At 36.6% G+C, this 22,398-nt stretch overlaps 5 protein-coding genes and 1 long non-coding RNA gene across 10 annotated transcripts; 4 read left to right on the forward strand and 2 right to left on the reverse strand.

The window, feature by feature from the left end:
- Positions 1 to 919: 919 nt before the first annotated feature.
- On the forward strand, positions 920 to 4,661 carry LOC121971683 (transcription factor Pur-alpha 1-like). 2 transcript variants are annotated; one of them, XM_042523065.1, is made up of 5 exons: positions 920 to 1,415; positions 1,498 to 1,545; positions 3,661 to 3,804; positions 3,899 to 4,141; positions 4,216 to 4,661. In XM_042523065.1, the coding sequence occupies exons 1-5, from the start codon at positions 1,152 to 1,154 to the stop codon at positions 4,366 to 4,368; spliced, it is 852 nt and encodes a 283-aa protein (XP_042378999.1). In that variant the 5' UTR covers positions 920 to 1,151; the 3' UTR covers positions 4,369 to 4,661. The 2 variants fall into 2 exon arrangements, with proteins under 2 accessions (XP_042378999.1, XP_042378998.1); XM_042523064.1 differs by having other exon boundaries at positions 921 to 1,415; positions 3,896 to 4,141.
- A 1,579-nt stretch (positions 4,662 to 6,240) lies between these two features.
- LOC121973790 (transmembrane emp24 domain-containing protein p24delta10-like) lies at positions 6,241 to 8,896 on the forward strand. 2 transcript variants are annotated; one of them, XM_042525145.1, is made up of 5 exons: positions 6,241 to 6,474; positions 6,560 to 6,769; positions 8,292 to 8,368; positions 8,446 to 8,630; positions 8,781 to 8,880. In XM_042525145.1, the coding sequence occupies exons 1-4, from the start codon at positions 6,274 to 6,276 to the stop codon at positions 8,588 to 8,590; spliced, it is 633 nt and encodes a 210-aa protein (XP_042381079.1). In that variant the 5' UTR covers positions 6,241 to 6,273; the 3' UTR covers positions 8,591 to 8,630; positions 8,781 to 8,880. The 2 variants fall into 2 exon arrangements, with proteins under 2 accessions (XP_042381079.1, XP_042381078.1); XM_042525144.1 differs by having other exon boundaries at positions 8,446 to 8,896.
- A 244-nt stretch (positions 8,897 to 9,140) lies between these two features.
- LOC121971684 (60S ribosomal protein L10-like) lies at positions 9,141 to 10,691 on the reverse strand. The gene is made up of 4 exons (XM_042523066.1): positions 10,580 to 10,691; positions 9,662 to 10,163; positions 9,495 to 9,576; positions 9,141 to 9,374 (listed from the first exon to the last, which is right to left on the reverse strand). The coding sequence occupies exons 1-4, from the start codon at positions 10,587 to 10,589 to the stop codon at positions 9,294 to 9,296; spliced, it is 675 nt and encodes a 224-aa protein (XP_042379000.1). The 5' UTR covers positions 10,590 to 10,691; the 3' UTR covers positions 9,141 to 9,293.
- A 1,670-nt stretch (positions 10,692 to 12,361) lies between these two features.
- Positions 12,362 to 13,613, forward strand: LOC121971685. Its single transcript, XM_042523067.1, has 4 exons — positions 12,362 to 12,841; positions 12,940 to 13,005; positions 13,096 to 13,161; positions 13,384 to 13,613. Exons 1-4 carry the CDS (start codon positions 12,407 to 12,409, stop codon positions 13,450 to 13,452), a joined length of 636 nt encoding a protein of 211 aa, XP_042379001.1. The 5' UTR covers positions 12,362 to 12,406; the 3' UTR covers positions 13,453 to 13,613.
- A 671-nt stretch (positions 13,614 to 14,284) lies between these two features.
- LOC121971687 (bZIP transcription factor 11-like) lies at positions 14,285 to 15,476 on the reverse strand. 3 transcript variants are annotated; one of them, XR_006109192.1, is made up of 2 exons: positions 15,030 to 15,476; positions 14,285 to 14,815 (listed from the first exon to the last, which is right to left on the reverse strand). XR_006109192.1 is itself a non-coding variant. In XM_042523068.1 (2 exons), exons 1-2 carry the CDS (start codon positions 15,114 to 15,116, stop codon positions 14,409 to 14,411), a joined length of 486 nt encoding a protein of 161 aa, XP_042379002.1. In that variant the 5' UTR covers positions 15,117 to 15,378; the 3' UTR covers positions 14,285 to 14,408. The 3 variants fall into 3 exon arrangements, 2 of the variants coding, with proteins under 2 accessions (XP_042379002.1, XP_042379003.1); XM_042523068.1 differs by having other exon boundaries at positions 14,285 to 14,807; positions 15,030 to 15,378; XM_042523069.1 differs by having other exon boundaries at positions 14,285 to 14,865; positions 15,030 to 15,378.
- A 394-nt stretch (positions 15,477 to 15,870) lies between these two features.
- Positions 15,871 to 16,233, forward strand: LOC121973791. The gene is made up of 2 exons (XR_006109760.1): positions 15,871 to 15,985; positions 16,060 to 16,233. It is a non-coding gene; the product is annotated as an uncharacterized LOC121973791 (long non-coding RNA).
- Positions 16,234 to 22,398: the final 6,165 nt, after the last annotated feature.

Below are 22,398 nucleotides of genomic sequence, written 5' to 3' on the forward strand. Positions count from 1 at the left end.
GGAGAGGTTCTGATATATGTCAGTTGGAGGATATGTAATTTAAAGATAGTGAGAGGTTCTGACATGTCTCATGTGTCAAGAGTTGGAGGGAGATAATTTTAAGGGAGAAGAGGTTTTGACATGTGTTAAGAGTTGGATGAGGATAATTTAAATGTTAAATTACGAAAGATTTAAAAAATAAAATTAAATAAAAATTAAATAAAATTGGAAAAAATAGGAGTATAAAATAAAAAAAAAGATCATAAAAATAATAATAAAATTGATTAAAAATAAAATTAAATAAATTTTTTTAAAAAATATATAAGTAAAGAAGTTAGGGGTATAAAGATTATTTATATGAGAGACAAAATCTGAAAATGGAGGGAGGCTGTGCAGGAGGGTGGGAGAAGAAATTTATAAAATTAAATAAAAAATTAAAAAATATATAAGTATTGATGACAAAAATAATAAACATAATTAATTAAAAAATAGAACTAAATAAAAATTAAATAGAATTAAAAAAATAATAAATAAAATTAATTTAAAAATTAAATTAAATAAAAATAAAATAAAATTAAAAAATATATAAGTATTGATGAAAAAATAATAAATAAAATTAATTTAAAATAAAAATAAATAAAAAAAACAAAAAAATCAAAGAAAAAAAAAAGGATAGAAATGGTATTTGACAGGGAGAGAGAGAGAGAACGGGACAAATGGACCATTTAAGTAAAATTACTTGAAAGAATTAATAAAAAAAACATAAATCAAATTATTTCACTTGTGTCATTCTATTATTATTGCAATTAAGAGGAATAAAAAACATGGAACTGGTTGGAATTTCTTGTGTAGACTATATTCTATTTTCTAATTCTATTTTTCCATTGGATCTGAACAGAATCCGAACCCGTTAAGAAAGGAGTTTGGTGAGGAAGGTCACTGTGTCCGTGTTGGAATACGATTAGGTCAAAGCGTTCTCGCTCCGAACACCGAACCAGCCACCTGTTCCGTCTTCTGATCCCTGATTCCTCCCTCGCCCTCTTTCCTTTTTGCATCGATTCCTTCCAAATTTAGGTTTTTTCCTCCATCCAACATGTCAACGCATCGTGTGGTGGGGTTGATTTGATCGAATCTCGGAGAGGTTGCAATTGGGGGGCGGTGTGAGGGGGGCGATGGAGGGCGGAACTGGCGGCGGCGGCGGCGGAGACGTGGAGTTGGTCTCCAAGACGCTGCAGTTCGAGCACAAGCTCTTTTACTTCGATCTGAAGGAGAACCCAAGGGGAAGGTACTTGAAGATTTCTGAAAAGACATCGGCCACTAGGTCGACAATCATCGTCCCCGTCGATGGCATCGTCTGGTTCCTCGAGTTATTTGGATACTACATCAGCACTGACGAGCAGGACGTCTTCAGCAAGGAGCTTAAGCTCGATTCCAAGGTTTTGTCTTTCCTTTCTCTTCGTTTTCGAAGGTTGGGTTTGAATAATTTAACCGATGGCTATCTCGTTGTTCCTTGGGAAGGCATTCTATTTTGACATTGGGGAGAATAAAAGAGGCCGTTTTTTGAAGGTACGTATGTGCTACGAAATCTCTTACTCTATTTTGGTATCTGCCAATCAAGTTTATAAAAGAAGGCAGAACAGGTAATTGACTTCCTCCGTTGACCTATTTGTTTTTTTTATGATTAGCAATGATTGACTAAGCTTTGATTACTCTAAATTTTGTGCTGAATTTATTGGTTGGAGATTTTCATAAATGACAAGTTTGGGCTGATAGATGGCTTAAGGTTTAGACCAATCGGCCTTCAAGTCTTTATTACTAATCAGTTTGATATGTGTGAAGATTCTTAAATTGAGCATGGGCCAGTGAGTTAGGACAATTGACAAAATTATTGTTTTGTGATAAGAATATTTAATTTTTGGTCTTTGATGAATGGACACATTTATAGCCACATCATATGATAATGAATGTTCGTAACAAATGGAACAAAGATAACTGCACTAATGATTGTGCTTTATAATTAAAGTGAACTACCGCATGCTATAACATATTGACATATTTATAGCTACTGATTTTTGCTTACATATTTTGCATAAGTTGATGCAAAAAAAAACAATTTAAATGGAGAGTTAGGTTGGGTTTTTATAAAATGAATTGGATAATAAAATAACCTTTGCCTATTTATGCAAAAAAGAGGATAAGAAATTTTACAAGGAGAAGATGGGACCCTTAGGTTCTTCTATATGGATCATTGTTAGATAAAGTATTTACAAATTAAATCAGCACACGTATTGGCGATTGGTTTACAATGACCATTTTAGCAATGTTTTTAAAAAAGTATTGTAGGAAGCCACATATTCAATTTGCCTATGTGTATGCAGCAAGCAACCATATTGCTGCTTATAGCATATTTGTCTCGCATATGTGGTTGGCTTTAGCACGCTGGATAAAGTGTTGTATGCAGGCCATATATCCTTATGTGTATGCATGAGACTTCAAAAGTTGAAAGATTTCAAACTTTTGGATTAAATCAAATCAAATAAAAATTCAAATTATTACATGTGCTCGCTCCTTCCCAAATAATTAAAACTTTTATGATGTTTTTTCTCCTCATAGATATTATTTGTTCTTGTGATTGTGAAACATTTTATTTACCTTTCATTTAGTAACCTTTAAGTATTTAGTTACACTTTTTTTTTTGGTACTGGTAAATTATATGCACATTATGTATTCATCAGCTATTCTACATTGTTTTTTTTTTAATACAGAATTATGCATTGTATAGATTGGCTAAACATATTTTATTGTATATATGGTTGATTTTTTTCACTTATGTTAATGAATTAGAATAGGTTAACTGCCTTCCACTTGTATTGTGTTTCCTGAACTTGTGATTGATTGTTGAGGCTAGTCAGTTAAGAATGTTCTTGGAGGAACTGGTTAATTTGTAACTTGAGTATTGGCTAAACTAGACAAGTATAATCAGCCTTGAACTCAATTTAATTTGTCTGATTAGAAATCAACACAGATGCTTCTGCGATCCATGGCATAAGCTGATGGTAACACTTAAGTTGCTTCAGTGTCGATTAACTATTGAGTTGGCTTTTACATTATTGAATGACATTTTAGAAATTAATAAACTGTCCGTTGAGGGAATGAGAAAAAAAAAGCTTGTTGCTTTTAAGTACTTTACTTTCTCCATGAAGTTAATTTTGGCATTTGGGAGTTTCTGTATAATTTAATTTCCTGATGCGTGTTTATATTAGTGAGTTAGAACTATTTTCATGTTACACAAACTTCACACTAGATTATCTTCTGATAACTAATCTGGATTATTAAATACTAAAAATTGTGAGCTAGTACAGTATAAAGTACAATGCATTTCATTAAAAGTGCATACTTTTGTTTGTTATACCTCAGAGACTATACTCATCGTCCCAGGTGAAAAATCATTTCTAGTTATAAAGTCAGCCATCGAGCTGAGGTACCATATGTAGCTCTTATTGGTCCTTTCACTTCTACAAAAAATAAGGAAAAACACATGTACCAATGAGCTTTTATTTATCATCTGTCATACTCATTGTCAACCAGGAAAGATCATAAATGGCAGTTAAAGTTTGCAATTTTAGTGTAAGATTATATTTTCATGGACTATTGGAACTGACAGAATTTGTTGTTATATAGATATCAGAGTCATCTGTTAATAGGAACCGGAGTACAATCATTGTTCCCGCTGGGAGTTCGGGTGAAGAAGGATGGGCAGCCTTTAGGAATGTGTTACAAGAGATACATGAAGAGGTCTCGCGACTTTTCATGGTTGCAAACCAGGTGAAAATTTGCACTACTGTGCCCAGCTTCATGGATGGATCTTGCTAGTAATTTTTTTTTTTTATCGTTCTCCTTTATTGCAACACAACAGCAGCAACATATGGAACCTCCTGAGCGACTCTCAGGTCTTTCAGATGATGTTGGTGCGGGATTCATTTCAGGGCACAGCACTAACTCAGCATCTGGCTCCGAATTGAATGTTGAGCGCCTGGTAGATATGCATGCACATGATGATATTGGAGGTATGGGGGTGTCTAAAGTAATTAGGGTCGATCAGAAGAGGTTCTTCTTTGATTTGGGAAGCAACAATAGAGGTCATTTCTTGAGGATATCTGAGGTAAAATAATGAGGAACAGACTGATATTAATTTAATTTTCCTGCACATGTATAAACCTAACTTCCTCATTGCAGGTTACTGGGGCTGATCGCTCGTCGATCATCCTCCCTCTCTCTGGTCTGAAGCAGTTCCATGAAATGGTAGGCCATTTCGTTGAGATAACAAAGGACAGACTCGAAGGAATGGCCAGCGCAAATGTCCGGACACTGGAGCCATCGCAGAGATGATTGGGCTTGCTCAATTTGAATCTCTGGTGAACTTCGGCCTTGCTGTTTCTATATTTGATATGCTTTCTTATTGTTTTATGGTGAACAATAATCGTTTTCTATGTTCCGTTGTGGGGGAGGGATAGACGGTTGTAAAACCTTTCTTAAGCGAAGAATAATGTAGGTCAAGATTGTAGCATGTATGTCAGTCCGAGCAGCAAAACTGCTGTTTGCGCGTCTCTAGTCAATAATCTCAATGATTGGTGTTATTCCTACAAAACTCTTGCATCAGCTCTGTTTCTTATTGTACTGTCTATTCAGTGTCTTGAATCTCTTGTTATGGGTCGGCATTGAGCTTTATGTTTTGACTGAATGAATGGTGTGTCGGGGCAGACATTACGACGATAGTTCTGTTACTAGATACCAAAAAGTTTGTGATAGTTGAAGCAATGTGGTTCCAAAATGAGGTATTTCAGGCTCATGATGAAGTAATGAAAAAGTCCAACATTTGCTTGTTAACTTGTTGCAATAACATTTGCTGGCTTTTATAATGCTTTGGGATATTCTAATTATAGAAATTTTAGTTAAAATTATAATCATATTGAAATAAGAATAATTTTAGGGATGAAATATTTTTTAATATTCTTTTAAAATAGGAAACCATCTTCATTTTTTTAAATATAAACTACTTCATTGAATCATGTGTTATTCAAGCAGGGATTCATTTTAAATTTTTAAAAAATATTTATAAGTTTAATAAGAATTTTATTGATGATGATTAATTTGTTCATATTTTTTATTTATAAATATTGATAAAATTGACATATATAAATAAATTTATTTATTTAATTTAATAAATTATTAACATTTTTTTTAATTAGCACTATATATCTGATCCTTAGGCCGACTAATTTCAAGATTAATTATCAAGGTAAATTTGCTTCCAGTTAACATTTCAGATTTATCATCCGAAAATACTGTGCATCATTATTATTTTGATGCACTCCCCATTGAAAAAATTTGCATGCAGTTCTCATTAGCAAACATAAGTTTGCATACACTCTCCATTGGAAAAAATCTTTCTTTTCACTCCCTAGTCTAATATACTTACCTAATTGCCCTTGATATTTTAAGTATAAAAAGTCTAAAAATGAGTATAAATCCTCTTAAATTCAGTACAATTAAATTAGAATCTAGTATATTTTCTATCAAATTGAGTACGATTCTTTTTCCACCTCAATTGAATGGAAAATATACTAGATTTTCTTTAAATGATACTCAATTAGATGTAAAATATACTAAATTTTCTTTAAATGATACTCAATTGGATGAAAAATATACTACATTTTTTTCAAATGGTACTTAATTTAGGAAGAATTATATTAAATAGGAAAAAAGTTGTACTAAATTTAATAAAAAATATACTTGATTCTAGTTTAAAATGTTGAATTTAATAGGAATTATACTCATTTTTAGACTATTTATACCTAAAATATATAAAGGATAATTTTAATTAAAAATATACTCGAATATACTAGATTTTCTTTAAATAATACTCAATTGGATAGAAAATATAATAGATTTTCTTTAAATTATACTCATTTTTGGACCTTTTGTACCAAAAAAATCTGAGAGGCAATTAGGTCATAATATTTGCATGAAGGAGTTGAAGCAAATAAAACTTTACATGCAGGGAGTGGAAATAAAGTTTTTTATGAATAGGAATTACATGCAAAATTCAAATTCTGATTGGGGATTTTTCTCTATTTTACTCTTATTTTTTTTTATTTTTTTTAATTGTAAAATAGAATAAATTTTTATTAAATTAAAAACCAAACTTATCTTAACAACTTAAATTATAGCACACGAAATATAATTTATATAATAACTGCTCCGCCCTTCTCCTCACACCCACCATCGTCCACAATGAGCTCTTCGTCGGTGCTCCTACTACCATTACTAGTTTTAGCAACCTTCTCTTTCTCTCCACCTTCGCAAGCGCTCGTCTTCCACCTCCCCTCCGGCCGCGTCAAATGCTTCTCTGAGGATCTCCGCACCGGCGTCGTGTCCCTCGCTAGCTTCCGCGTCGCCGACGACCCTCCCTCCGCCCACAACGTCTCCGCTAGCGTAATCCCTGGTTCGATGATCTGTTTGAACTCGTTGAGAAAATGCTTGATTAATAGGCGCCCTGGATGGTCTGATTCGGCCGCAGGTGATGGATCCGAATGGGGAGACCTTCCGCCGTGCTGATGGAGTTGAAAAGGGGGAGTTCTCCTTTGTGGCGGAGGAGATCGGGAAGTATACGACCTGCTTCTGGTCTTCCCATTTCCAGCTCGAGGCTGTGCTGACGGTGGACTTCGACTGGAAATCGGGGGTTGCCGCCAAGGTTTGGAACTCCGTCGCCAAGAAAGGGAAGATTGATGTAAGCCACTACTCTTACTTCTTCTTTTCTTTCCTTTTTTTCTTTTTCCTTTTTTACACTTTGTACTGTATTTTGATACTGAATTTGGGAAATTTCAAATGCGACCATGATCTGCTAGATCTAAACCTGTGCAATTATTGGGGATTGAGTAGGAAAGAAGTTTATTGATCAAGTTTAGCTCTAGTTTGTGCTGATGATTTGGAGATTTGTTTGATGATTCGTTTGCTGAAGTTGGGGTTTTGATGAAGAACTAGTGAAAAAATCTTTATTCTTATGCATGTTTAAGTAGAAGGAGAGCCTTGGTGTAACGGTAATATCTAGATGTCACGGATTCAAGTCTCTAAAACGACCTCTTGTAAAATAGGGTAAGACTGCATACAATAAATGCTTCCCTAGGAACTCACGTTGGCGGGAGCTTTGTCCACCCGGCTGCCCATGTTTAACTAAGGGTTCATTGCAACAAATGAGTAAAGATGGTGGTATTTAGACTAGGATGATGCACATTGGGACAGATGGTAACATACTGAAATTGTTATTCCTTAAAGCTTGTTGAAATTCTAAGAAGCATCATTGGTTGTGTCCTTAAAACATTGGTTGCCATTTGGTCATACATGTTGAACTGATATACATCAAGTAAACTTGAAAAGCTGATGCTTCCCTTAAATCTAGAGGGGACTTCATTGACTTTTAAAACTGATATTGGTTCCTTAACATAGCATCTCCGGTGATTTGAATGTCACTCTTTTCCGAATCTTGGAAATTCTGGTGCACGAACCTCATTGAATGCGGTGTGGTAAGAGAATTCAGAATCAAAATATGATTCCTAAAAGATGACTAAACAGTTGGGAGTTCAAAGTTGAGACATTATGCCTTATTGTTGTTCCTGTGACTAGAAAATGTGGCTTTAGAAAGTGACATGTTTTGAAATCAGAGTGGCAAATAATGGAAGCCTGACTTTAGCAAGCATTACCATGCTTGTAATGACCATTGTTTCTATATTACCACTTTGATTTTGGAAACTTCTAAGGGAGAGGAAAGTTGGGGAAAGGACAGGAGCAAAGAGGAGCGGAAATGGATTTAATCTGGTTCGAAATGAATTCAAAGATTTACAGTATACAGAAAGAGAGGTTATGTTTCCATCGACATTAAAATGAGTTATTGGTAAGGAAAGCAAATCCTTCTACCTTTTCCTCTAAACAAATTCAGTCGATCCAACAATTGATAGGGTTGAGAGGACAACTTATTTAAAAATATTCATTTTAGTTTGCGGATCGCTAGCCTCACGAGAATGAACTTAACCATAAATATCTAGAATTTAGTAGGAATTGTATGAGTAGCTGAATGTTCAAGTTCAACTACATTAAAATCAATTTCTCTGAGCTATTCCATAAAGTTTCCGCATTTTGCATCTGAAAATAGTGATGATGCTGCTTGCTAACATATTGCAATGTGATTGTGTTACTATAAGCTGCTCTTTAATCTAAATCCTCTAAATCATTTTGACAAGTTTGCCACTGTCCAGGAGATGGAATTGGAGTTGAAAAGAATGGAGGATTCAATCAATTCAATACACGAGGAGATGGTATTCTTGAGAGATCGGTAAGTTTATGTGCTAGAGTTAGTAATGTTATATCATCGTTATAATTTTATGTACCATTGAATTATTTTGGATCAAGGGAGGAGGAAGCAAGGAGTTTCAATGAAACAACAACGGCAAGAATGGGTTCTTTGAGTATTCTTTCATTCATCGTATGCATTGGAGTAGCTGGCGTACAGCTTTGGAATTTAAAGACATTCTTTAAGAGACAAAAAATTCTATAGCAAGGTGATGAAATGCTATGCGACGATCTCGATATCTCAGGTAATATGAACTCGAGCTTTCCTTGCACCATATGCATGCCCTTATGTACTTTAAGCTTCTCAATCACCCAAGCTTTTTTTTCTATTTCATTGGATGTTGTATCACTTCCAAAGATGAATGTGACTTTACTAAGTTTTAATGTGATATCAGATCCTAAATGTCATAATGATAACACGAGTACCAGGGCTCTCCTAAGGATTTGATTACTCTTGACAGAGGGATTCTGTATGCCAACTCTTTCATCATTATTTAAATGGAAATTAGCACCGTTGACGATCTAGTAGGTGAGCTTGTAGTTTTGCAGTTTCTTCAATGCCCTAAGTCATTGCATCAATACCGACAACAATCTTGTGTAGTCTTCAAACATAACTAAAGGTCAAGTCTCAAACTATAAATAGAACACAATAGGGTCCTTTCTAAGTGCGTTGTTACTTTCATCATTAGATAAATTCAGCTCATTGACTAACTCATATAATCACCAAAAAAAAGAGAAAAAAAAATAAGCATCAATAAAACAAAGCATATGTCTCGAAAATTAAAATGCCGATGATACTAGTTATTACATGCCCAAAAGTAACGCGCTGTAAAACAACTGGTAATGTCTGCAAAACTAAGCAGATTATAATAGAGAGAAATATGGAGCCACGAAACATGATGACATTCTTAAGAAGCTTTAGCAACAGCAGACTGTAAGAATGCTCTTCCAGGTTGACGTTTGGAAAGTGTCCCATGGCAGCCAAGTAACTACACAGTCAAAAGACACAAACCATATCATAACTTTCATAAGAACCATTTTATATGAGGATATCGATATTTGCTGATTCAAAGCATATGTAAAAAACATGTCTCTAGAATCGACAATACCTTCGCGTTGACTCCGTCCGGTACGATTCTGTTCTCGCTTTTCCACTTCACATAATCGTTGCGACTAAACTTAGTGAATCCCCTGAAAATGTGTTCATAATGTTAGATTTAGCAGCAACTTATCTGAGGTGAAGAACAAGCGAATTCTCATATAAATTGATACTCACCACTTCCCACTGACAATTATCTTCTGTCGGCCAGGGAACTTGAACTTTGCCCGGCGTAGTGCTTCTTGGGCATTTTGGCTATTGTTATCCTTGCAACGAACAGAGAGAAGCACCTGGCCGATACTTACCCTAGCACAAGTCCCTTGTGGCTTACCAAAGGCACCCCTCATACCAGTCTGGAGTCTATCGGCTCCAGCGCAGGAAAGCATTTTGTTGATTCGAAGGACATGGAATGGGTGGACTCTCACTCGTAGGTGGAAAGCATCCTTCCCGGCAAACTTTGTCATGTACTTGTTACATGCAATTCGGGCAGCCTCCAGAGCTTCACTTGAAACATTTTCCTTTTCCCAGCTCACAAGATGAACACAGAAGGGGAACTCATCAACCCCTTTCTTCTTCATTCCAACATCATAGATCCTAATCTTCGGATCAGGAACACCACGGCAGTAGCGCGATTTGGGATATGGTTTGTTCTTAATCTGGCGATAACAGCGCGCAGGTCCTGGATGAAGAATAACCATTCTAATTGTCATGCGAATTCAAACAATCAAAATTAGAACAGGCATAGGCGATCAACCTAACTTAAAAAGACGCCTTAAGGGATGATCTTACAATTTATTAAAAAAAAAACTAACCGAAAACAAGACGAAGCAAATGAAAACAACCGAATAACAAAGTTGAACTCAGATCCATTTGATTCTATGGTAAGTAAGACGAGAAGTCTACCAAAATCTATCAAATCTCACAGAAAAGCGTCAAAAAAATAAAATCTGACCAGCCACTGAAGGAGATCATGAACAAGACTAGATTCATTCTCATAAAAAAAACAATTGAAGATTAAATCATCGATGGAACGATCATGACACAGCGGAGCATACACAAAGGCATCTGGAAAAGAGACGGAAACGAGAAACTTACGTCGGCCCATTGCTGCAGAGAAGACGAGGCAGGAGATCGACGCCGAAGACCAACGAGGGGAAATGGCGGCTCAGTAGGTTTATATCATAGGAGATTGGAAACCCTAGGGGTTGATTTGGGCCGTGGGCTTAAAAATAGAGAACTTTACTTAATGGGCCATAATGGAAGAGTTAATGCACTCAATGACTGCAATCTAGGGTATGACATGCCAATATACCAGGGATACAAATAAGTTAAGCCGTTCGTACGGTTCAGTCAAAATTTGACTCGAATTCAAAGTTGAACGAGCTCAAACTGACTTAATTAGAAATTGAATTGAGCTTGAGTCAAATTATTACTAGCTCGGTCACTTGTCGAGTCAAACAAATCAGTATAATATATATTTTTATAATATATAATATATTAATTTATCTATTAAAAAATTAAGTTAACTCATAATTAAATATGAAACTTGAGCTCAACTCTACTACTCGAGTTCAACTCTACCTACTCGAGCAAGTTTGAACATGTATAAATCGAGTTGAGCCAAGCTTGAGCCTAGGCTAGCTCAAACTCAACTCAGCTCATTTGCAACCCTTTTGTAATGCAAGGGAAGGGGGTGCTCCAAGTCATAACAAGCTTTCGGATCTGTGTTCCATATGAATCAAATCTACGGGTATCAATAGTCCCTCCTCTAAATCAAACTGAGGAACAAAGTTGAACAAAGTTCAATTTAAAAAACGCAGGGTGCCTAGACTGTTGAGCAATATAAAAGTGATTCAAGAGATCTAATTGAGGAGCCGAGTCACTGAGAATAAGAACATCAGTTTCATCAATCGGGTGAGAGAAGTTTGATCCGAGATCAAAGAGAGAATAAGAAATTAAGAATATCAATCCTATCTCAGGTAGAGAAGCGATCGGGGAGAAAAGCTCTATTGAAACATCATTTCTATCACATATAGATTTGGCCCGAATGAGATTTCATACACTCAGATAGCATCCGGCAACCTTCGTAATAAGACCTACTTTGTTATGGAGAAGGATCATTGAATCTAAGCGTGTAAATGAATCGAATTGATCTGAATATGTAGAAATATTTGAGATTCGAATTCGACTCGAAATAGGTATATCGATTCGAAGTTCGAAAAATTAAAAATGTTGATTCGAATTCGGTTCGAATTAGGGTTTGGATTCGAGTTTGGTTCGAAATATTCAAACATATTCGTGAACTTTTCGAATTATTATTTGAAAATAAGTTCGAAAGGCTCGAAATTTATTTATTTAATATATATTTAACTTATATTAATAAATATCAAGACTCGCAAGCGACTCGAATAATATAATTTGGATTCAAATTCAGCTCGAAAAAAAATTCAAACATGCTCAACTACTATTCGAATTTGATAAATTTAAATACGAATCGAGTATTTTTCAAGTCGGCTCGAAAAACATGTGAACCAGCTCGATTCATTTGCCGCGCTAATCGATTCCTCTAATTGATCCACATTGGATCTAAACCGTCTCTTGATGTGATAACGTCATGTTTTCACATCAAGTCATGTCATAAGAAAATAATGAGCTAAATGAAATTTTCACGAACTGGGGTCATAATTTCAGAACCAGGGCGAACAAAACCCAATTCTTTGGCGACCTACACTTTTAACCCCACTCTATTGGCAAAACGGAGTGGGTCCACTATCGTGTGATCTAATTGTATGGAAGGTAAGTGATAGGGTATTCGTAATATACTAAATTAAGCCGACAAGACCCCATATAGCACTAACCGTTGCCTCTCTCGCCATTCGAATTCAAATCCCCAATTTCCCATCCGACGCTCCCTCCGCGGCCATGGACTCGCCAACAGACGCGCCTCCGCCGCACCGCCACCGCCGGAAGCCTCTCCAGATAAAGGACATCAATGTATCCACAGACGATGCCCTCAAATCGAAGTCCAAACCGATCTCCATGCGCATCCAGCGGCCGATGGGTTTAAGCTTCGGGAAGGAGAACCACTGCCCGATCTCGCCCCGGAAAGAGGAAGCGGAGCTGGAGTACGATCTCGCTCCTAGGGATCCTTCTCTGGCCGAGGAGCTTGCGTCAGTCCGGAAAAGGAGGGAGCGGCTGCGGGAGGAGAGGGAGAAGACGGAGAAGGAGCTGCGGGAGAAGGATCTGACGATGGAGAGGTGGGCCATGGATCTGGAGAAACGAGCAGAGGAGCAGAGGAACATGGAGCTGGAGCTCCGGTTGTTGATCAAACTTCAGGACTTGAGATCTTCTTCCTCTGTGAGGATTGCCTTCTTTTTTTTTTCTTTTTAGATCGAAAGTTATGTTTTCTCGATCAGCTCTGAGCTGTTCTCCTTGGCGAAAATTTACGGTTGCAGGTCCTGTCACCAGTTCAATCTCTACGAGATAAAGAACAAAAGAAGAACATGGAGGTGCAGTCGCAGGTATTTTTTTACAATCAAACTAGAGAGTGGACTCAGATTTACAATCTAAATGGTCTATTCCATCTAAACACATGTTCTGATTTATTGCAGATGTCATCGCCGGTTCAATCTCTTAGAGAGAAGGAACGTCTGAAGTGTGTCGACCTACAGCTGCAGGTATCAAAGCCTTACCAAAAAGTGGATGTTCAATATGATCTTGCTTTGTGGGATGAACAAACATATAAATTTGGCATAATTCTTCAAGATTATCAACATTTTAAATCTTCTATGCATCCTATTTTTCATCCTCACACATAAACTAGGCCATCGGTTCATAATATGCAATTAATCAGAAACATAACAAATGACAGACGCCTAAAATTTCCTCTCATTATGCAGGGACCAGATGATGACGAAGAAACTAATGAAGCCAGTGAACAATCCTCAGATGGAAAGGGCGTAAAATAGTAATTTTTCTTCTCCTTGTAGGCAAGTCTTATGTTATGTGTAACTGGTATTTTCCAATCTAAGGGCAAATTCCTTTTTTGCAATTGGAGTACTCTCTTCGGAAGGGCGCCTTTGTAAACATGTTTTTTTAAAAAAAAAATCGAATTAAATATTTTTGGGTATATTTTCTCCCCTTTGTTTAAAATTAAGTGTTAACTTCTCTGGTCTGTCTCTTTTCTTTTGGTGAGTAAATGAAGCATATCTTTGATAAAAGAATTGCAGCTCCAGAAAAACAAATAATACTAAACTAGCAATTGATATTTACTGAGCTCAGTGGAACATTTATTTCTGAGAGAGATGTGCATGCATTATGATAATTAAAGTCTCACTCCGATTGCCTACAATGATATTTTCTATGAACTTACCAAATATATTTACATATATTGTCATTTTTATCTGCATTACTTGCATCAAGCAACTCTTCTAGTGCACTCTATTTCTTTAACCAAACAACGAAGATATTTTCGACAAATCTCATTCTAGTAATACACTTGATGATCTACGTTGCTTACTATCTTACAACTCAAACTCAGGGGGTGTTTGGTTGGTGGATTTGGGAATGAAGGAATGTAATGATAGTAAAAGATAATATTTGGATTGTGGGTTTGAGAATGATAATTTGGGAATAATTTTAAATTTATGGGAATCAACCAAACTCATACCCATAGTCATTCTCATTATTTAATCAAACGACACCTCAAACTTTTTTCAATATAACCACCTTGAATTCATAGGATATTAGATAGTCCGGTGTGATAGTCGCATACTCTGTGTGATTTAACTGTATCATGAGTCATAACTAATCAATAAATCCCAAGCTCCCAATAAACATAGCAAATTAGTAGTCATACACTTGGCATAAACCAGGTTCCCTCCTAGTTAGAAACTTACATGCTCCATTATTAGCTTATTATATCTCAATAGTAAAGCATGTCTTCTGCTGAAGCTATGATAAGCTGACTTATATATCCCATATTGGAGGAACTTGTGAAGCTTTCCATGAGGTGAGGTCGATCACACAAGGCCATGTTGCTGCTAAAGCTGTTACTTGTAATGTTGTGTGACATCTTACTGAAATACTGAAGTTCACTGCTGAGCTTCATCAGCTGGGCCTTGAGAATGAAATTCTGAGCCTCCAAAGTGGAGTAGCGTCGCGTGGTGATGCTCAAGACTGTTAAGATTTGGCTGTTCTCCTTCTTCAGTTGGTTCACTTCTGCAATCAGATCGGACAGTTTCTTCTGCTTGCGCATCCGGGATCGCCTTGCTGATTCTCGATTCGATAACATTCGCTTCCGTTTCTTCCTGTCCATCACTGCCTGCATAACTGGTTTCGAACCGGAGTTATGGAGTAGGGAGGAGCCAGATGAAGTGCCACTAGTAGAAGCCATCAAAAGTTGTTGTTTTATAACAAATAAAATATTTTCAGCTGTATATTTTGGCAGAATTACAGCTGAATTTTGTAGATAGTTATTATAGTAGAAAACTAGGAGTTGTATGCAAAGATGTACAAGCTCCAGTAATCAATTCTTAGCACAAACCTCTTGGAAAACATAGAACCAGTAAAGGAAGGCCACAGAGAAGGATTGTGCAAGATTGGTCATGCGCAGTAGAGTATCAGTTATCATAAACAAAACAGGAGAATTTTTACTTCTGGGAGGAACAATCAGGAAAAAACATCAAGAGCTAGATGTCAAGCGAAAATCTCTGCACTTAGGATTTGCGACATAGTGAGGTAGGAATTAAGAACTTGAAGCAGAATAGAACCTCAAGAGAACTAAGCAAGAGAAGAGGAAGGGGGGGGAGGGGAAAGGGAATTGTAACATAGAGAATGAGGGTATTTATAGAACAAAATGGGAGCTAACAAGGAGAGAGACAAATAGTATTGGATTGCTGTGAGCACTTGTTTTTGATCATTTAGTAGGAGGTAGGCCAACAGTAGTATTCCACAGAGACTTCTGATTCCACTGGCATGAACTTGTTCTCTCCTCCTCTGCCAGCCTCTCCTTTTTCTTAGAGTTTCTTTTTAAAAAAGAGAAAAAGTAATGGAATCAAACCACTGCATTTGTCAAGTGTTAGCTTCTCGGTTCAAGATGTTATTTGACTAGCACAAGATAAAAGCATTACAATATGCTTCAGGGTGAGCCATCAATTTTAAGCATCCAAGAACAGGTTCACTCACTCAAACAATTCCATATAAAAAGATTGGCAAGGAGAAAGTAGTCCTGGATCAAGCTTTTGATGGATGGCTTAGGTTGGTTCTCTATGCACCACTAAATAAAATATTCTCTAATGTCCGTGACTAATTAATTAGGTGGGCACTAAAGTGGTGTTAGGTTTATTGTCAATTTAAGTGCCCATTCCATTAGCTCTTTTAAATCTGGGCAGTTGTGCAGTGTGTTGTAGCCTATGGACCATTTGGCACTGAAACAACCCCTTGTATCACCATGGATTCTCTTTACATTTCTCTGAAGCATTCCTCTTACATCTCGCCATGGTTCTGATCATATGTTTTGTTTTCCTGTCTTCCTAATTATCTATGCAACTTATCATTCTGAGATTGGACTACAGGCCTCATCATCTGATTACTAGCTAATGAGTAGACTCATGAAGGGTTTATTGCTGTGTTAAGGTAAGGTAAGGTTAAGGCAAGGTAAGGAAAAGTATTACCTATGTTCTAAGGTATTTATGTGGTTAAAATGTTACTCTGTATCAGATTGACAAGTTTTTAATGATGATTGTGTTGTTGAAGATATGGACTTCTGAGGCATTAAAAAAATGGATAGGAACCTAATGTTTCGCCAATGGTAAGAACTACTGAGCTCGGTTGTCAACATGTAGATCATTTTTGCATTAATGTAGCATTTGGAAGTTTCTGCACCACCACACTGATTTGCCCCTTGTCCTTCTCTTGCACTTCAATGCACGATGTGGAATGAGAAAGGAATATGATTCTACAATTCTACTGAAGTGGGGCCAAAATAAAATAAAATAAAGAAAGAAAAACGCCTCCCGACTATGGTGTGCACCCAGGGTTCAGAATTTAGGGAGGCTAAAAAATTCGCCTCTTGCATTATGGATTTATTTTGAAGGTCATTAGAAAATTTGTGTAAGACCGAATCAATTATAGATTGTAAAAATTAGATTAAGAAGTGGTGCTAAAATTAAATTGATATCTTAATATTATTTGGGATTAGGGTATCAAAAATGAACCTGACATACCAATTTAACCCAAGTCGATCTAAAAATATCAGATTCGAGTTGAAGGTTTTCGGATTTGGGTTAGATTTACGTTGAGGGGTTTTCATATTGTGTTAGGATTGGGTTGAATTTAGGATGATCCGGATTGATCTGAATTTAAGATTTAATTTTTTTAGGGTTAAATTAAATTTTATTTTGAAAATTATATATATAAATATCAAGATTAGTTTGATAATAATAAAGTATTGAGATAAAAAATAAAAATTATTAGAAAAATAGAAAAAAAAAAGTTTTAGATAGTCAAATTATCCAAGGCAACTCACCTCATTCTTGCGGCCAAAATTTAGGTCCTGTTGTGTTTATTGTAAGTACCCCCGTGGTAGTTTTGATGTGATCAATCAAGTCAAATTAGATCATGTTGTGTTTTGATCCTTGTGTCTAAGTGTGTAGAAACTTAGGAGGAAAAAAAGTCGAGCAAAAGATGCGACTAACGAAAAGGATGACATAGGAGAGAATTGACAGACTTGGTGCGTCCGAGGGACAAGGTGCTGTGGAAGAATACGCCGATAGACGAGAAAGAAGCATGCGACATTTCCAAGGGATGAGAAGCTGGAGCGGAAGGTTGTTCAAGGAGAAGGTCGGAAATTAGGTTCGGGTGAGTCATATTCTGGATGGTTGAAATCACCCAAGCGATCAGAGCTGCAACGGAGGAGAAATGGGCAATCAACATGTTGTTGACTATCCGAGCGCCTGGAACAAGTCAAGACACCCAGACGGTCCGAGCGCCCTGACGCCCAGGGGTATCCCGAGGTGTCTAGGTGAGGTGCCCCTGTTCAAAGGTGGTCTGGACGCCCGGAGCTGTTCCAAGCACCCGGACCAGATAAAAATTACGAAGAGATAAGATTTGCCACGCTAGGTGCCGGAGAGGCTCCGGGCGCTCGGATCATACCACAACATCAAATAGTCAATTTCAACTAGTGCGTTATAAATAGAGCTATGATCTTCTTCATTTTCGAACAACACATTTTGTACTTCAAGTTTCTTTTTGTTTTTAATTTCCGAGTGTCATTTTCATGTACAAGGCTTCTCTACCTCAGACATTTTGTTTGAGAAGAAGATTTTCTTACTGAGCTAACTTTCTTTGAAATAGTAATCCTCTAATTGGAAAATAAGTAAAAATCTGTGTTTCTCGTACTTTTTTAATTTCATTATATTTTGTTTAAGCATGTAATTGATAAAGTCTGATTGTTTGAAAAAAATATTTGTTATTTTTATATGGGCCAATTTCAGATTTAGGAGTTACGATTGTGTTTGAATTTTGATGGAATTCAAGTTAATTTTTTTTTTTTTTATAAAATCGATCCAAACTCACCTAACCCATCCAAATTAATACTTTGCTTAGGATAGATGGACCGACTAGTGGCTGCTCGTGCTGATCATGTAGGGTAGGTAGCGAGTTGGGTATGCCCGTTGAAGTAACTCAGGATAGATAGATTGGACTAGTTAGATAGTTGAATAGTTGGACATGATTAGTTGACCAACTAAGTTGGGCATGTTATATGGATCAACCAATTTAATGTGTCAAACAGACAGGAAATTGTTTATATTCGTTATATATATATATATATATATATATATATATATATATTACTATTTTATTAAAAATCTTCCCCTTTTACTAACTAATTTTGGCGAAGCCTAAAATGAATTTACGTTACTATCCTTTTTTCTATTCACACTAAAAATAATTCCAAGGTTTATTAGTAATTTTCTTTGGTTGTTTTATATAAAAAATATAGTTCTCTTTAGTCCCACATCTTAGAATTGACAACACTATGATCAAAGAGCTTCTATAAATATTTTAGGTCGACGATGTTAAAAAATATACTTTTCTTAGTTTCTTTTATTAAGATAAGTATAATATTAAATTAAAATAATTTTTTACATAGGGAAACTCATTACAATAGTTTATTGCTGGGATTTTCTAAAGTGACACTAGAAAATCCAAACAATTCGGATCGCAACGCGTGTGTACGATCACACTAGTATATATATATAGTTTTGATCTCCTGCGCTATAGTTTTGATCTCCTGCGCGATGCGCACAATGCGCGCAGGAGATCAATTAATAATTTTTTTTTCATAAAATTAATTAAAAAAAAATTAACATTTCCTTATATAAATTTTTAATATATTAATATATCCCCTCAACATATTATAACACTCAATAAATACTTAAATTAATTTTGTTTTAATATTTTTTTAAAATCAAACACTATAACCTAATTGGGAAGCTTAAACCCTAGAGGTAAAATCTAAAAAAAATAGCTTTGATATTATAACCCAAAGCCTGAACCCTTGAGGTAAAATCTAAAAAAAAATAGCTTTGATACTATAACCCAAAGTCTGAACCCTAGATGTAAAATCTAAAAAAAAAATAACTTTGATACTATAACTCAAAGCCTGAACCCTAAATAACTTTGATACTATAACCCAAAATCTGAACCCTAGAGGTAAAATCTAAAAAAAAAAAAAAATAACTTTGATACTATAATTCAAAGCCTCAACCCTAGAAATAAAATTTTTAAAAAATATTTTAATTATTTTTTTTTAAATTCAAAAATAAAAAATAAAAAAAAACTAAAATCAGTGATATCCTCTGCGCGCGCATAGTCGTGTACTGTACGGGCGCGCAGGATATCAACTTTGTGTATATATATATATATATATAAAAGTTTGGTTTATGAATAAAGTTCATAAAACAATTTATAAATAAATTTATTGATTAACTTGTATAAAATTTAATTGTAAATTTATTTTTTAAAATATTTTTAAGCACATAACAAATATAAATTTATAATTTTATTAATATTAAATTATAAATATATATATATATATATACCATGCATTGGAGGATCATATATATATATATATATATATATATACCATGCATTTTTTTTATTTAAGTTATCGTACCAAATCAAGATTATAAAGAATAAAATATAATTTACGACTTTAACCGCCATAACTTGAGGCTGCCCCTTCCCAGGCATCGACGCGGTCTTGGTGGAGCCCATGAGCATTAGTACCACCTTCTTGAAGGAAGGTCGTCATGTACAATGCCGCCTCACAGGCTTTGGGCATCCCCTTGTTTCAAGCAGCTGGAATAATTTGGGAACATTTCTCTATTAACCTCGGAATCGTCAAAAACATAACATTTCAGTGGTAATCTGATTCTGAGATTTGCTGACGTGGCAGAAATGATTGATTAATTACTTGGGAATCATTCATTACTTAAACTAAATAGGGTCATCAACAATAACCTTGAATCGATAATCAAGGTTATCCACGATAACCCTAACCGAACACACCCTAAATGGCTTAACTGTAAGTAAAAAAATTGGGTGCGTAGTTGTGCACAACTGTGCACTGTGTGTCTCCTAAGTATATATATTGGCTTTGTATCCTACATATCTTGTTTTGCATATTGGATTGATACACACGTGAGAGGGGGATGAATCATGTGGTTTTCAAAAACTTGTTTTCTCATTTTTAAAATCCCAAGTGTGAACGCAGCGGAAAGCAGATAAGAAATTGAAAACAAAAATCACAAGAAAACACAGTCAATTTACTTGGTTCAGAGCCTTCGGCGACTCCTACTTCAAGACCCAGGTCCCGCGGACCTACCGATGGTAATCCAATAAAAATCTCTTTTGGTACCTCCGGAAAAGATAATCGAGTACAAAAAGATTAGAACAAGTGCAACACACTGCACTTGTCCTTTTGCAAAAATTAAATACACAAACAAAATTCATTACCGACACTTAAGGATTGAAATGGGAGCGTTCGTGTGTCGTTGTCGGTCTACCAGCCATGATCAGAAGTCCTCAGAATAGTTGTAGGGCGCAGTAGCTTTGCAGCAGAAGCCTGTAGCAGTCGGAAGCACAAACGGATTTGTAGTAGCTCGTATATCAGCGTTCTTTCAAAGCCTTCTCGAGACTACCTTCAATAGGGCTTGGAAGGTGCCTTTCATAGTTGTTGAAGGTGCCTTCAACCTAGTAAATTTGATCCTGAGCAACCCAACACTTATCCGAGACTGCGTCCAAAATTTATCCTGTGGAAGACGCCTTCCATAGCTATGGAAGGCGCCTTCTATGAATATACAAAGGTGCCTTCACTGCTTGAAGGCGCCTTCAGACACTGTTCATCCGAAGATAAATTTTCTCCTTTATCCTGCAAAATAATGTTAGTTCAAATAACCCGTAACACAAGTATTAGGATAACAATAATTAATAATAAAGAGTAGTAATTAGTGTTGGAACCCCAAGGTTGTTTTGGTGTGATCAACAAGTTAAGTTAGGTCCTGTTTGTTTCTAACCTTGTGTCTAAGTGTGCAGGAGCTTAGGAACACAGGTAGTCGAGCGGAAGACGCAACTAGCGAGAAGGACGACAGTCCGAGGGACGAGGTGCTGCGGAAGAGTACCCCAGTGGACGAGAAGGAAGCGTGCGGTGGTTCCGAGGGACGAAAGTCGAAGCAGAAGATTGCTCGGGGAGCAAGAGACGTAGCTAGCGAGAAGGACGACACGCGGTGCGTCCGAGAGACGAAGACTGCGGATGAGTACGCCGACGGACGAGAAGGAAACACGCAGCGATTCCGAGGGACGAGAAGCCGGAGGGAAGCCTGCTCGAGAAGACCAGAAGTTGGGTTCGGGTGAGCCCTATTCCGGATGGCAGAGATCACCCAAGTAAGCAGATCCGGAACGAAAGACCCGGACCAAGGCGGGACTGAAACGGAGCAGAGGTCCTGGACGAAAAGTCAACCAGAGTTGACTTTCGGGGTCCGGGGCGCCCGGACCAACATTCTTGACCAGAACGCGTCTAATACGTTCTGAACGTTGGGGGATAAAGTTTTATCCCCCACCCCCAGGGCGCCCGGAACCCTTCCAGGCGCCTCGACCAAGGCTATAAATATAGCCTTGGTCCAGAAGCTTTTAAATGAACTCTAAATTGTAATTTCAAACACTTGTGCGCTTCTGTTCTAGTTTAGCTTCTGTTTTTTGCACTTCAATGTTGTACGAGGCTTCTCCGCCTGAAGGAGTTTTTAGTGAGCTTAATCTTCCTTGGATTAACAACCTCCCCGGTTGTAACCAAGTCAAACACGGTGCCTCGTTTCTTTCTTGTATTTCTGCTTAGCTAATTTTATACAAGTGTTAGTTTAAGAGTTCGAGAAGAGTCTTTGTTGTTTTTTTTTGCAGGATATCCAACCCCCCTTCCAGCCGACCCAATGGTTCTACAAGTGGTATCAGAGCTGAGTACGTCTCAGAAGGACAACCGCAGTCTGAAGCAACAAAACGATGGTCGGAGCTAGCGACTACCCACACTACAACAAAAACCTTCATAGACATCGGTTTTCCACCGGTGTCTATTTCATTTTCGACCGATGTCTATGAAGCCGATGTTAAAAGTCTGCCATTTTAGACATCGGGTTAAAACCGGTGTAGTATCACTTAACGACACCGGTTTTCGAATCGGTTATTAACCGGTGTAGTATCACTTAACGACATTGTTTCATCAACGGTGTAAAACCGATGTAATATTAGTTAATAACATCGGTTTTACAGTGGTGGAAAACCGATGTAATATCAGTATTTTTTAACAGTATAAATTTGATTTCCGAAATAGTAACAAAAAAATACACAAATATTAACAA

This window comes from Zingiber officinale, chromosome 4A, assembly GCF_018446385.1.
Source record: "Zingiber officinale cultivar Zhangliang chromosome 4A, Zo_v1.1, whole genome shotgun sequence".
NCBI lineage: Eukaryota > Viridiplantae > Streptophyta > Magnoliopsida > Zingiberales > Zingiberaceae > Zingiber > Zingiber officinale.